This window comes from Gymnoscopelus braueri, assembly GCF_963280865.1.
Source record: "Gymnoscopelus braueri genome assembly, chromosome: 20".
In the NCBI taxonomy this organism is placed as follows: Eukaryota; Metazoa; Chordata; class Actinopteri; order Myctophiformes; family Myctophidae; genus Gymnoscopelus; species Gymnoscopelus braueri.
Genome location: NC_137622.1, coordinates 11,218,132 through 11,234,827, shown reverse-complemented (window position 1 = coordinate 11,234,827; position 16,696 = coordinate 11,218,132). Strand labels below are relative to the sequence as shown.

General features: G+C 41.7%; 1 protein-coding gene across 1 annotated transcript in view; it reads right to left on the bottom strand.

Moving 5' to 3' along the window:
- The window catches only part of mrpl11 (mitochondrial ribosomal protein L11), a 48,386-nt gene that overhangs the window by 5,194 nt on the left and 26,496 nt on the right, over window positions 1-16,696 (bottom strand). Inside the window, exon 3 of the mRNA XM_080415356.1 lies at window positions 2,012-2,107. Within this exon, the coding sequence (XP_080271482.1) occupies window positions 2,012-2,107 (96 nt within the window). The remainder of the gene's footprint in view (window positions 1-2,011; window positions 2,108-16,696) is intronic.

Here is a 16,696-nt window from a genome sequence, read left to right as displayed (position 1 = left end):
ACAGGCCTTCTCTCATTCAGGAGTTTGACCATGGAACTCACCGTTATAGTTTCATACTATTCTTTTTTTTTACAATTTGCATAGTGCTATGGTATGCTATAACTTGTTTGCTGTTCTCTGTTCTAGGCTATTCAGTTTTGTCCTAAATATTGTTACCCTTAATGTTCTTATTATTGCCTAATATTGTTGTATATTCTGTACATTGAGGATCTTGTATTTTGATTTATTACACAGCTCTGTTGAATGCTTGATTCTGATTGGTCAATCGCTGAATCCAGCGGTGTTATTTCTGGATAATGACCGATGAGCTCAATAACAGACCGCTGTGTAATCAAAGACTCAGAGCACCTGCTGCTGAATTCTATGCTGTATCCAACATGACAGCTTTGTAAACAAACACACAATGTAATTTACAACTAAACGTTGCTCTCAAGGATGTTTTTGAAAACATTTGAAGCGGGAAATAGACGATGCAGTAACCGAAAATGTATTCTATTTGATCAACACTTCCTTGTTTTCCGAGGCTACCGTGTTGCGCTGGGCGGACGGCCATTAAGCGGGATAATTGTCAGTACGCTGGTTGTTGTTGAACCCATTTTGGGCGGGAACCCCTTTTTGTAACTATACCTTTCAGGACGGGAACCCCTTTTGGGGTTCCTGTTGCTATGTACAGTATAACAACAATTTTTGAATAAATTTTTCAGAAAACTTAGGTCAGGATTTAGAAGGCGTTTGTAGAATCGGCCTCAGGTCTAAATGGGTTAAAAATAACCCCCGACAGGATCATTAAACACTGAGGCGGTGTTTAATTGCGCGCTGACAATTATCCTTTGTATAATTGACAATGCATTATTGCCTGTCCCTCCCTAGTTAGGGAAACCTGATTGAAGGCGCCAATGGAGCTCACCCGTGTCCTTACCTATAAATGTGAGGTTCACTTTTTGCTATGTGGTTTGAAGAACACCATTCCAGGTCAAAACATTGGTTATCATTAATTAATTAATATCATTATTCTGCATTGTGGCTATGAGTTTGGGACCTTTTCCTCACTTTTAGACTTCTGCACCAAGGTCAGCAGCACCTCAGCAATAATGGTGCGCGCCCTTCTCCTGTTTATGAGCTCCCATGAAAACATCTTTTGTGTGTCTAAAATATTTAAATTGGTTGCCCTGTTCTTCTGTATCTTCCTCCTCATGGAGCATGCCTAAAGTTAGTGATCTATGATTCATGCACGAGGTGAATTAAAGATTAGTTATCTTTAATTCACTGTAATAAAGATACCGGCATGCACGCTATTTTATCCGTCTTAGTTGTGCAGATAACTATAGAATAAACAGTAATACTATATCACTGCAGAGTATACTGTGCTGCAGTGCCCTTTAGTTGTCCATACTGTATCATGCAATGATGTCTGGTTTTCATACCCTATGGAGATTTGATGTGGTCATAAACTAATTATGTATATCAGATGTGCTGACATAAACCAAGTAGGCCTGCATGCTTGCAGCTACATTTTTTCTTTTTACCACTTTCCACCAGCAGATGGCACCGATGTGACAGAAGCGGCAGGTGTGAAGGCTGAGCACTCTTACCGCATATTGCATTCTCAAAACAAAACTCATATAAACCCAATAAAAAGGATCAGGCTACTCTACTCTAATATATTTCAGAAGCTGATTTGAATCAAGGCCTGATGTGATGATTATTATGTAATTATGTTAAACAGTACAAATGAAACAGCAAGAGACGAGGGGACCATTAACAAGGTGTATGGAAAACCCCAGCTACTGTATGCTGTGGTTCTGCTCTTTGCTGTGCACTTAATGCTCTCTGACTCTCCCGTTCCCCTGGGGTATGGTTTCATTAATGAATGCAAATGGAGAGGCTTACTTCGGTGGTACGAGTATGAATAATGGAAGTGCTTTTGGAAATGTTATGCAGCCAATAGCGTTTTTACCAGAACATTGGGTAAAAAGTGTTGAGGAATGCATGCAGGTGAGAGATGGGTTACCTTTACGTGGATCCTGATTGGAAGAGGAATTCCTTCCTTGAGGTCCTTGGTCTTCTCATTGAAGTCCTTGCAGAACTGGCTTATAGGAATCCCTTTCTGAATGGGAGAGAGTGAATGAAGCGATGAGGAGGAGAGGAGAGAAAAGAAGAGGGAGAATGATGCTTAATTTATGTTCTGTCGTACGATGGCATTGCACAGAAAATAGATCTACAAGCTCCGAACCCATGACATCTGCAACGCGCTGTGTGCTTGTAGATCAACATTTTTTGGCGTGCGATGGTGTACGACGGAGCATAATTACGGCGTAAAATAAGTATAAATCGGGCTTAAGACAGGACTGAATGTTTTTTAACATGTCTTCATCCGCATTTCACTCTTGGCAAACTGCAAGGCTTGCATAGTAACGATGGGCTGCTGTCAGTCAATCAGTCAGGAAGCCTTGGAGAAAGGGTCTAACGAGGAGCACACACACACCCTGCTGCCACACAGCATGGCTGATGGTGTGTGTTATGTGCCATAATGATGTACTGTACTATTTATGCAGGTTTTTATAATTGCACTATACGGAATTGCAGGCATGTTCTGTAGCTGTGCCTGGATGAAATGTGTAGCCACACATATTCAATGGGATTCAGATGAGGTCTCAAAGCAGGCCACTTCAGAATGGTTCATATTGGTACCTTTCCATCTAAAAAAAACTAAACAAGGAGTCTAATAATGGCACGCCTTCCATGTAATGTGGATCTCGGATTTCATGTGGCCAGTCTACGACGTCAGTTATCTATGGCATATCTATGACATATGACTCCATACTGGTTTCAGCCCATTCTGACCTCCTTTGACTTATATTATCAAATTAAAATATTATTTCACAAAATATGAAACATGAAGAGGTACTTCCTTGGCCTACTGGCAGTGTGCACAAGAAAACTATTACTGATCAGTCCAACAGATTGTGTGATGATGTCCAGACAGACAGACTCATAGACCCATTTCACTCACCTCCTACCATGCCATGCTGGGACTAAAATTTTCTCGGAATTAAGTTGAAACTGACAGGAAGCGAAAAACCAACTGCAAGTTTCAGCTCTTCCCACAGATATTCAATGGGATTCAGATCCCCACTCCACTTCAGAATGGTCCAATGTTTTCTTCTTATCCATTCTTGGGTGCTTTTTGATGTCTGTTTTGGGTCATTATCCCATGACCTGTGACTAAGACATAGCTTTCTGATACTGGGCTGTACTGTACATTTTCTGATTTCATTATGCCCTGCACAGATATAAGGCACCCAGCAAAGTAACCCCAAATCATCACTGATCCATGTTACACAGTGGGCATGGAGTTTTGTTTTTTTGAAAGCTTAATTTTGACTTTGAACATAGAGTTGGTGTGATCTGTCCACAGTACATTCTGCCAGAAGTACTGTGGCTTGTCAGCATGCAATTTGGCATGCATGGCAGGTGAGTCCAGTTAGGCATTTTTGTGTCTTCCCCTTTAGATGGCTACCATGGAACCCATTTCAGTCAGACAGCGACGGATGGTGCAACTTTAAAATGTTAAACCTTGAACTTGAATTTTGAAGTTTACTGTACCATGGTTCTTTCTCGACCCTTCAAACAACCTTTCTGTTCAATCTTGTGACCACATCCAGAGATGTTGGCTACAGTACCATGGGCCTTAAATCTTAATAATGGCAACAGTGGTCACAGGAATATCAAGCTTGCATGAGTGATTAAAGGTAGGGTAAGTGATTTGCTTTGGTTAAAATAAGTGTTAAATAGCTCTATATTCTGATAGTACTCATTGCTATAGAGTGTTTGTTCAGTATTAGGAGTCTCCTTGTCTCTCCACCTCTTTATTAAACAGAAAATGCATTTTCGTTTCAGTTTCATTTCCAATTTTATCCAACCAGGACAGAGAACTCAATCAGGATACAGATTAAACAAGTGAAATTGGAAGTGATGACACTAAGAAATGAGCAGACAAAATTGGAACTGGAACACTATACAAATTAAGCTTAAAAATGTGTACTTTCTCCTGATTGGCTGAGATTTTGACACCTACCGAAAAATTTATTTTCTGTTTATTAAAGAGCTGGAGAGACAGGGAGACTCCTGTTACTGAACAAACACTCTATAGCAATGATTACTATCAGAATATAGTATTTTAACCTTTTAACAAAATACTTTTTGTTTTGACCAAAAAATATCACTTACCCTACCTTTAATTCAAAACATTTTTGTATATTTTCACAACTCTTTATTTTGTTCCACTGCGAACCAAAGACATATGTATGGATAATATCTCTTAATTTTAACACCTCTCAGGGCAAATGGTGCATTATTTGAATAAAATGCAATCCTAATAAAACAAAACAAAACAAAACAAAACAATCCAATATTTTATGGTGTGTCTCTATCATAATGTGTTGATACAATTATAATGTTTTATGGGCTGTTCCAATTATTCCTATTCCTATTATATTCATGCCAGCATGGTCTAGGCCGAGTGTCTGTGTTCCATGACTATTCTACAATGTGTATTGTGTGTGTGTGTAGTCATTCGCTGTTCCAAAATGTAGATTTTGAGTATGTGCGTGTCTGTCAGGCGAGGTATGACAGAGTGCATGTGGGTGCCCAGAGCCACAGAGACCCTGTGATAAATGAGTCTCCCTTTTCCAGTCCCTGCCAGGCCAACCAGAGCGAAGGCAGAATGGATGGGTGACATTAAGTCAACACCCAGCCAACGCCTCTCCCCTCGCCATTCCTCTGCTGACTTGGAATCAGCCGGCAATGACTATTAAGGAATCTAATTACTGCTACGTAAATTTATACTGACTTTCGCCCGCCATTTTCCCCAAAGGGCAACACACTGATTGAAATGTTCATTTTAGAAATGAGAAAGGGATGGGAAAAAAGGTTTTCATACACAGTTTAATGGAGTCACCAGCTTCTATTGCTCCACGACGGCGCCTGCAGAGTAATGCACTGCCACCAGATTCTAATAATGGAGCTGATGAAAACTCATTCATCCTGAGACATTCTTCAATGACGGAACGGGGAGGACGTTTATTTGAACATAACGGAGCGGAAACGCCTCCGAACATCATCTTCACTAAGAGCCTCAAAACACACCTGATGCATGCTGATCAGTGCACCTTCATCTTGGCAACTCTTATCAGTTCATTAGCCTCGGAGATGCTGGCACCATCCGGCCTCTGTGTACAGACTAACTCAATCTGATGGACGTTTCGTCTCGTCCCGTGTGTTGCAGCAGATATTGTTTGGCCACCGACGTGTTGCATTAGAATTACAATATATCCTGTTAATGAAATGAAATCCCACCGTGTCCCCGGAGGCCCCTCCCTCTTCCATCACCTCTCCCCCCTTCCCCCTGCTCCCCTCCCCTCCCGCCTTATTAATAGTAATCCCATGTCAAACACAGTACCGCACCACTGTATAGTACTGCTCCCCCCCATCGCTGTAACGCATAAAACAACACAGCTTGAATAAACAAGGGAGTGGGGGTAGAAATTCTAATTAAATATGGATTAATATAAAGGCTGTGGTGTTGGGCATGAGTCAAAGCAGAAGCCTCCAGGACTGCCTCACATATTCTGCTCTCTTTCGTTGCCTCTGTCAGACAATGCCCCCCTTCCCCCGGCTCGTAGAAGACCACCAAACCAATCGCCAGGAAAGGGCCTCCCTGACCAGCAATGGATAAATCCTGATGCTGCTAAAAAAGTGCTTTAAGCATGGATAGCCAAACATTATGCAGACAGAGCAGCAACTGTGCTAAAGATAGTCAAAGGCGAAGTGCTCAGGGATGTCCCCGGGCATATGGCTGAGCACCGTTCAAAAAAATACAAAAAATAAGGTGCACAAACTAAGTCGAGAAATATACAGAGTACATGTTCAGCCTGGAACGTGTGGGAGCTTGGCCAGACGACGGCCCACAAGGGGAATAGTGAACATGAGGATATGAGTTAACACACACATGCACATGCAGAAAAACTATGCGCATAAGACAGGTAATCACATTTTAATTAAGACGTTACACAAGGGTTCGGCCATGGAAGTGTTAGAAGACGACAGTGTGAGCAAGTTTCATTTTCACCCTGGGCGATTTAAAGTCTAACTGCAGTAATTATCGGGGATTGAACCGTGTTGGTAATTGTAATGAGGGTCTTTAACACTGGCGGCAGGCTGGCGTGCCATGAAAGCAAGGTTCAGTTGGATTCTGTGACATTTATCACAGAGACAAGTGCAACACTAACGTTTATGCCCTGGCCAGATCGCTAGCCCCACTCCCTCCATCTGAGCATCTAATCATCCTCTAGTCCGAGCTGCCGGCTAAATCCTCTCTCCTCACCATGTCTGATTAGAGTCGGTCGCTCTCCAGTACAAAATGGCTGCAGCCCATCACCCCGAGGCGGGGGCCCTCCACTCCGGCCGCCGATGAGGACATTCAGCCCCATATCTTCAAAGGCTTCTGAGATCCTGGGCAGCAGGATTAACGCTAATCTACAGAGATATTGCAGCCATCAAGTCCAATGGCAGCACTGGTTAAGTTAATTGCTGTATGATCCATTTGAGATCTGCGCGCAGCGGAGCGCCATTACTTATAGTTAAGGGAGGCAATTAGGCATTTGCAATTAAAATGTGAGAGGTGTCCATTGGGTTTGACCCTTCTACCATATTCTCTTTCTTTTTTTCTGTCCATCTCTCCATGTTAATGTGATTGGGCTTTCAGCTTCACCAACTCTTTTTAACAAGATATAGTACTTGCAGGAAAAGAGAGGCGAGTAGAGGAGAGGAGAGGAGATGTGTGCAGCTAGGGAGGCACCTTAATGTGTGCAGGGGAGAGACAGGAATGGACGTGAGAGGATGAAAGTCGGCTGAGAGGTGAGGGTGTCCTCATCATGATCAATATTTGAACAATGAAAAGGTTCGTTTGACTGACGAGAAGAGAGTGCAATCCCACAAGTGTATCAGATGTGAGTGAATAATGTGCACATATTAATTTGGGAGGAGTGCTGACAGTGTGGATGCGTTTGCTCAGACTGGCCGCAGGTGTTTCTGCATCAGAGAGCACACGAGAGAATGAAATGGGAGGGAGAGAGACAGACAGACAGACAGACAGACAGAGACATAGAGAGGGAGAGAGAGGGGGGGGGATAAGGAGAGATAAGGGGAGAGAGAGAGGGAAGGCGGAAGGGAGGGAGAGTTTGCCAGGAGAACAACTGTGGGCACGGAAGCATAGCAGACATGCAGATAAAGGACACAGACATAGGAGATGGCCTTGGGGTAGTAGGCAAGATTAATTGCCCCAGGGACACAAGTACACTGGATAAATTGGCCTGGAAGGCTGCAGGTTGGGCTGAATAGAAAAGAAGGTGTTTGATTGGAAAGGGGCTGGGCAGGAGGCGAGGTTAATTAAACTCTGCAGTGTGAAACACACTAATTCATTACGTTCATTACCTTGTTCATTTAATCTGCTCTGATGTTGGGAGTTTTATCACTTCCAGCCTGGTCTCATAGCCTCAGTACAGCTGATTAACATTCCTCAGCTACAAACTGCAAGCCCAGTACAGAATGGAACGGCCTGCATTTATATAGCGCTTTTCTAGACTACTCGGAGCGCTTATACGATAGATGCCTCGTGTTCATCCATTCACACACATACAGTAGACGGGGTGGGAGCAGCCAATGCTAGGCGTCAACCTGTTCGTCTGGAGCAGTTAGGGGTTCAGTGTCTTGCTCAAGCACAACTTGACACCACGGCCACGCCAGGAGGTGCCGGGATCGAACTGGGAAACTTCTGGTTCCCAGATCTATGCTCAACCATTCCTGAGCCGCCTGCGGCAGGAGTAGTGCTAGTTGGTTCTGCTTCTGTAGGGTTCCTTACTTCCAAGATAAAAGAGCAGGTCAACTCAGGACAAGGCTTTAACACAGATGCACCCAGCCCTTTAATCAATAGTACATTAATTAATTGAATTAACCTAGACATGTGGCAATTTAATTAATTTCTACCTCTTCATTTACAGAAATGACCCTGAACATGAAAAACAAACAGTTTTCTCACTCAGCTGAGGTGAGTGATTTTGTTCTTTGGTAGAACCTTGGGTTGTATAGCTACCTGGACATGCTATAAGTCCAAATATTGTCTACGCTTCTGTGTACTGTTCGAGGAACCAGAAGAAGGCAAAACAGGTCTCAAATGAACACTTTTAACTCATAAACAAACAAACAAAGCAGATTCAGATTTCTAACAACTTCAACTGCAAAAGAAAAACACTTAAAAGTTTAAAACTGGTTTTGAGACAGATATCAGCTCATATTTGAATAGAACATGGAATGCTAAATTTTACAACTATAATAATCTACTGCTAATGTGAACATAGATAGTCTCACCAAGGAAATGGTGACTATGTTGAGTGGTCACTCATCCAGTATACAGCTTTGTTTTCTCTTGTGATTTTTTATTTATTTATACTCAATCAATTGAATCACCATTTTGTTCATTAGATTCTACTTTAATTTAATGTTTTTGTATTTATTACATTGTTTGTTGATTTCTCTCCATATAAACCCTGTTGTAGAAGCCATGAATGGATTGAGAATTGTAAATGCAAATTTTGTTATGGTTTATATTTTCTATATTTTGTTTATGTAATTAAACGTCCTGGCATTATGTGCAATTTCAAAAGAAGCTATGACCTATTCCGTCAATCTCATCTTGCCAACTTGGACCTCATGCAAGTAAAACCATTCATCATTCAGTTGATGCCAGATCTCTTTTTGGTGTCAGCGTGCTTTATTCTAGTGGCTTAGGGAATGTTCGAAATTCACTGTGACATACTATACAGTCTATCAACAATGAATGCATCTGTGAATATCTGGGAGTCTCACAACAGTTATCCTTAACAGGCATCTGTCATGGTTTTGTAGTGTACATCCCAGAAGTCCATGTGCAAAAGTGTGACAGAATAAAGCAGGAGTCAGTAATCCAAAGGAACAGAACATATTGAAGAATTTTATGGATATGGGCGGTGATATTCATACAGTTACAATAAGCACCTGTTCACCTAAATGGTGGCTGATAAGAAAAAAAGAGAGGGTGCATGGATCTCCGTATTTCTTGTTGGTTTCTTTGTTTGGCTCTATTGCTGTGAGTATATTTGTACATGTTATAAGTTCTTTTTTTAATAGAAGTTATTAAACCTTGGTTTTTTTCTCTCAGGGAATATTTTTGGTAGCATGTCATACAATCAGCAAACAGCCTTACCTCAGCTTCTCAGCAGCTTTTTACTTTGTTTCCAGTACTCGCTACTCGCTACACCTATTGTATGGTGGTTGATTTACTATGATGATCCTCAAAAAAGGTTCATGGTATACAATTTCTTTCAGAATATTTCTTGCTATCCATTTTTGTTGCACTAGAAAACGTCTGTCAAGGGTATTTCACTTTCTCAAAACTAGGTACTTGGAAAATTCTTCTTACTTATTATATATTGGTAAAAATCCATTTTGAGAGCTGTTTCACCATACAGTGAGAATGAATGGAATGTTCTTCTCAATCACAGAAGCAACAGATAAAGCTGATAGACAATTTTTACTTATATTATGGCCTGGTAGCCATAACATTACAACCCATTCAACATCACTTTAACAACAGCATGTTTAAAAACAAACAAAGTGAAAAAATAAAGGAATAGCAACATTCATCAAATGTCCACGAGGGAACAAAATGAGTCAAGTCAAATTCAGCAATCGTCTGCATAACGACCAGAACAGGTGAGAAACCTGACAGCTCTGCTTCCACAAGCAGCGTCAGCTGAATACTCATGCTCGACTCCGGGAGGTTTTTCCTGTTAAGAGTTTTGGTGAAGACACACACAAGAAGCAGCAGAATGAAATTGATTGCATCACAGCAAAAATTCCACATTTTCGACTCCATTAAGTTCTCCTCATTGTGTTGACAGTGTTGTGCTTTTTCACATGAGTAATCACGTGCAGGCTGCAGCATAATGGAGGAGGTTGAACCGCAGGAAGCTGAGGCAAGACTGGGGATGACTGAAGAACTGTAAGATTGGATGACAACTGGAGGAGAGAGGCAGCGACTGTGTGTGTGTGTGTGTGTGTGTGTGTGTGTGTGTGTGTGTGTGTGTGTGTGTGTGTGTGTGTGTGTGCCACAGTCTGGTAAAGATAAAGCAGCACTGCAATAAGAACTGGCAGCAGTGTTGTAGGAGCGTCAATGTTGCACTTACAAAGGATTGTGATGGATAACGTTGAAATCACCATAGGCGTCGGCTCCCAACTTGAATACGACACTGAGAGCATCTGTGAATATGATGATCTCCATGAGGTGGCAAGAGACGGGTAGCTCCCTGCCCTGATGTGTGTTTGTGTGTGTGTGGAGGGGGGGGGGGGGGGTCAGTGGAAAGTGCCCGGAGCATCCAGAGACATGCCCTTCCAAACTTCCCCCAATCACGCCTGGAGGAAAAGTGATGACTGCAGAGTAAAATTTGTGGACACTAGGTCCTTACTAACAAACCGTCCGCGCTCTCTCTCCTGTTCATTTCCTCCAACTTTATTCAATCTCTCCCTCTCTCCTCTCTGAAAGTGAGCCAGAGCCGAGTGACCTTCAACCACACCCGTGGGGAACAGGGGGAAAAAGAGGAAGAGAGTGGGGGGAGGGGGTAAGCTGAGGAGAGGGTGATGGACCAAAGAAGGGTGCAGGACAAAAGAGAAAAAGGCACATACTGAAGTCAGAGAAATGGAAAATCTCTTCTGTAGGGGACCAGTGAAGTGCACTGCTGCATCTGACAAGAAAGATGACTCCTCCTCTCTCCCCTGTCTGATTAAAGTTCTCACTCTGCAAAGAACCCCAGGCCTGAGGAGCAGGGGAATAATGCCTAATTAAAGCCCGAGTTATACTTAGTTATGCATGGGTGTCGCGTACCATAAAAGCTAAAGTGAGCTTGTAGATCTGCTGTTTTTGGTGCTCGCCACTGGCACGCAACAACAACGTTTGAATCAGGCGTTATGCTGAATTCACAGGCAGCGGTATTCCAAAGCGGTGAGGTTCAATTATAGAGTTTTATTACACGGCTTGGTTGGATGCTTGATTCTGATTGGTCAATCACTGAATTCAGCTGTGTGTTATGCAAGGGATAATTGACGGGTCGCCGTCATTATTGAGAAATAAATCCGGACAGGGTGCTAATCACCCTGAAGGGATTTATCTCTCAATAATGACCGGCGAACCGTCAATTATCCCGCTTATTACACGGCTACTTAATAAATTAATTAATAAATTGACCCAAAAGTAACAACAAAACAAAGTATTTCCTTGCTTACAGTAATGAAAGTATTCCATAAGTCGCCTTGGAAAACAAGAAAGTATTGATCAAATAGAATCAATTTTGTTTGTTTACATGGCTGTCATGTTGGATACAGCATAAAATCAAGCAGCACAGCAGGTGCTCTGAGTCTTTGATTAGACAGCAGTCTGTTATTGAGCTCATCGGTCATTATACAGAAATAACACACCGCTGAATTCAGTGATTGACCAATCAGAATCAAGCGTTCAACCAAGCCGTGTAAGAATTCTGGATAATGACCGATGAGCTCTATAACAGACCACTGTCTAATCAAAGGCTCAGAGCACCTGCTGCGCTGCTTGATTTTATGCCGTATCCAACACGGCAGCCATGTAAACAAACACACAACGTAATTTACAGCTAAACATTGCTCTCAAGAATGTTTTTTAAAACATTTGAAGCGAGAAATGGTCAATGCAGTAACCAAAAATGTATTCTATTTGATCAACACTTCCTTGTTGTTCCTTAGTTGTGTTGCGATGGACGGACGGACGAACCTGGCATAAATGTATGGAATACTTTCATTACCGGAAGCAAGGAAATACTGTTGTTACTTTTGGGTCTATTTATTTTTGTATTTATTAAGTAGCCGTGTAATAAGCCCCTTCAGGTTGATTAACCCTCTCGGCTTCGCCTCTGGGTTTATTCATCCTGTCAGGGTTTATTTCTCAACAACGACCGCTGTGCCGTCAATTATCCCTTGCATAAAAGAACTAGAGTGATAACCGTAAATCCCCACCCAGTCACTTCTATGGAGTTGCTCGCCCAGCGCATACTCCCTCTTTCCCCCTTCTTCCATGTTTGGTGATGATGTCGCGGGGCCCTTACACGTCATAGAGTTATGTCTCGTATGCCGCGTGCAAGCGTGTGAGTCGAGCCGTTTTCTCTCATTCACGCATAGGGCCCCGGCTGCACTTCCAGAGTCGGCCACCCGGACACTCGAGCTTCACTTTTCCCTCTCGGTTCTGGGGGCTTGGGTTCAATGCATTGTCTATGGCGGCGGTTTTCAAACTATGGGTTTTACTCAAAGTGAGGTAGTGGGAAGGGGCCGTTGGGGTCGTGCATTGGCAAGCAAAAAAATAAGATTGTTTGTTTTTATCAAGAAACAGTAGAAAAGAAAGACAAAAAAAGGGAGGTCATCGCGACCAACATGAAGAGGATGGCTACTTGACTCCTCATACACACATAGCTCCGCCTCCAACACCGACCGAGAACAAGCAGCAACACAAGCGCTAGACACACATGACACAGGCTGAGGCACACAAACTGATTTAGCTGGTCATAAACAATTTACGTGGGTGGCTATAAAAAAGTTTGAGAACCCCTGGTCTATGGCATGGAGCAACCATCGCTTTCACCGCTGCAGCAGGAGGCGGAGTCAGTCACAGAGCGGCAACCTGATGTCTGTCTCTGTCCCTTTTATGCCCATATATAGAGATCTCTGCATCTCTGTCTGTCTGTCTGTTTGTGGCTCTTTTAAGCCCATATTTGGGCATATCGGTCGGATCAGCGGTTCTGGACAACTGGATCTCCATATATGACTATTGCCTATGTTTGGGCATATCCGTCGATTCAGCGGTTGTGGACAACCACCTCCGAATGACTCGACGCCGGGCACCACACTCCCACCACATAAAAGTGTGACAGCTATAATTTGTAATAATGATTTAATATCTGCAAAATCAGTCAATATCCTAAAGTGATCTTGAATTGTTGCTATAACATTTCTTGCCACTAAACAATGTTTGGAATCAGTTCAGCAGCATAAAATGTCATATTTCTTAATGATAAATCTGTTAATGTAATCTAAATTAGGTAACAACGGGAGCTGGGAGCTTAAAATGCCTATATCTCAATTGCACAAAAAGATACATTCATTGTAACGGTTGTAATGTAACGTTTTCCTAGTTTATCGAAAAACCTTTTGTATAATCTTTTTAAATTGAAATATATAGCCATTTTAAGCTCCCGGCAGCCATCTTAGACGCCATCTTGAAAATGACATCTTTCCGGAAGGTATATTTTCCTAGATTCTTTTGTGTTCTTAAGCATGTCTAGAGGTACCAGAATCAAGTGAACGTTCTTTCGTATGCATTTTTGCAATTGAGATATACAGTAGTTATTTTAATCTCCTGGCCGCCATTTTTGGACTTGAAAATTAAGCCTTTCCAGAAGGTATATTTCCCAAAAGTTCTTGTGTTATTAGGTACGCCGCCCTAGAGGTACCAGAATCAATTGAAAAATCCCGGCAGACGCCATCTTGAAAATGACACCTTTCCAGAACGTATATTTTCCTAGAATTTTTGTATGTTATTTAGCATGCCCAATACTACCAGTCCAGAATCCATTGAAAAACCTTTTGTTTCAATTTGTTTGGGGTTAAACCATATATTGACCTGTCTATATAGATAGACAGTCATGTTTTTATTTATTTATTTATTTAACCTTTATTTAACCAGTAAAATCACATTGAGACCATGGTCTCTTTTACGAGTGTGCACTGGCCAAGAGAAGAGGCAAATAAATGTTACACAGCTCTGCCAGTAACAACAAATACAGGACATGACAAAGACAAACATATAACATTGTAATACCAAAAACCTACTACCAGGGAGACTCAGAGTCTAAATAGCTCACCAATAACAGACTAATAAAAATACTAATAAGAACAATATATCATGAAACTACTAAGCTAATATAAAACTAAGATGTTCTTGCTATATCGACAAGTCTGAGCTTGTCTTGATTTCAATTACCTTCACCTGTCACTTGTTGATTAGACTGTCATTTAATTGGCTTGCAATTACGTTTTTTCCAAGCACTTGTTTCTTTCTTGCGAATGCAGGAGCAGTTGGTAAAGCTCTCCCCATCCTTCACAACTGACCCTGTCAATGCGCTGTGATTAGTTAGAAAAACTTTAACCATGATTTGATTGGTTCTCGCCAAAGACAGAAAGTGTAATCCCTAAGTCTAGCCCCAGACCTCTGCTCTTCCGGGTGGTGAGACAATAATTCTTCATAATCATACATGGTGTATTAGAATTCTCATAGTTGTACATTATAATTATTACATAATGCATTATATCACTTTTATAATCAAGAACGAGTGATTATTAAGTATTGATGATTGATGATACTTGCCCTATTAAGTCATTATAAAATGCTTTTTATTTGTTATGATTATTGTTATAAAGCATTATGAGTGTTTATCAGTGCTTAAACCATAATTATACAGTGTTATACAACATTATAATGCATTATAAGTATGTTTAGAATACATTATAAACAAGGGCTTCATAGAAAGTGTCACAGAACTGGGTAAATGAGAAGTGTGGGGGCGCCGACCCAAAATAACTCTTTGGTGGAGAGAACAAAACCAGCCTCCTTTCATAAAAGGACTGCTTCCAGATACTCCATTTTCTGGACCGGGCCTCCCTCTCAAAATCTGAATCCAATTTGTTCAGCTGTACGGTAATCCGGCATATAATGAATTCATCTACAACAGAAGGATGCTTTTTTTCTCGTTTAACTACAGGAAGAGACAGAAGGAGCGCTAATTAAAGTTGTAACATCTGCACTCTTTTCGTTTCCACGGGCAACAAGCATCATTTGCTCTACTTGCTACTTAAAGGAAGGAAAACAAACAAGGTGTATCAGCCCACACTTCCAAACAATGCAGAGGAAATTATGCAAGCAAGCAAACAATTACCAAGCAGAACCAGTGAATGCTAAAAAAATATGGAGCAGCATTGATCTTACAGATTTTGGGGCTGTACTAAAATAACAGACACATTTCAATTTGAGGGGGGATATTATTATAATGCCACGACCACGATTGTATAAATTAATAATAAAATGTGTTTTTGGTTAACATATTTTGTTATTTAGCCTCTTAAAGTATTACATTTAACAGAATGGGGTGTGCCTTTTCTGGCTCAGTGCACAGACCATTATGCTCCTAGTGTTTGAATTATCTCTCCCCCTCTCTCCCTCTGAAATAAAAAGCATAGGGGCCTACAAATAAATACCAAAATGAAAATTAAATAATAATTTCAGCATTAAATAAATACGAGAGGCATTTCTGCCCTTCGCTTCTTATGTCTGTCGATGAAACGGAGGCAATTAATTATTCATATTGAGACCACCCAAACTTCCACAGCTGATGGTGGAGAGTGACGGCAAGAGGCCAAACGAAGGAATGAGAGAAGGATGGAGGGAGGGGGGGGGGGTAGTAGTGCACGTAAACCGCGTACCAATTAACACCACCTCAATCACAAACTCGGGGTAGCGACACTTTAACGTGTTTCCTCGCGTCTCTTTCAACCTTTTACCCTCCTTCCTTCCCTCGTGGTGGTGTTACGCGCATAGCTGCTTCATGCGCACGGAGGAGCCGGATACATAGTAGCGCTTTTTTGAAGCCGACACATCTTCTACACGTCAACATTTTGCGGTCTGATCTGATGATACCGTAGCACCAGCAGCCAGGCAACCGGCTCACTTCTTCCTGTGACCGACTTCACAGCGCCCGCACACACACACACACACACACACACACACACACACACACACACACACTGTTGCCAGATTCTGTGAGAGAAATAAGTAACCACGTCTAGGAAAACAAGCCCAAAAAAGCAACTATGGCTATGCCAACGGCATCTACATGCAGTTTACGTGCACTATACTATTTGAATCATTTTAACAACACAAATCTTGTATGAGGGTCCCTGGCACAAAATATTTTCAGATGGGGGTCTGTGGACAAATACATATTAAAGGAAAACTAGGTAACTTTTAGCCTACTTTATATTCATGTATATATAGTATATATTATATACATATTTAAGCCCTCATTTCCCTCTATCTATTGTGCTGGTGTGTTTCCTTGCAGAAAGACACATCCCTCTGGCTGTATTTAGCTTTTCTTCCACTGTTTATGTTGACATTGATCCTATGCAGGGACGCCTCTGTGTGGGGGGAGCTCTGCTGGAGCCCTTAATGAATCCCTTTGAACTTCAAAGGGGTTGTGCACTGAGTTGATTGATTGGGCCATAAAAGTGTCAAACTCATTCTGTGCTCGTTGGTGCTCTCTCTAATCAATTAAGGGGGGAGTGTGTGTGTGTGTAATGTACACACACAGATCAGAAAAAGTTACCTAGCTAGTTTCCCTTTATTTTAGGGGTCCTTGCCATGAAAATGTTTGAGTATCACTGGTTTAACAACATTAGGAAACAAGCCAAAATAAGCAACAACTGCACTTGAGAAACAAACGCAACCCGCAACTAGCAATATTTACAA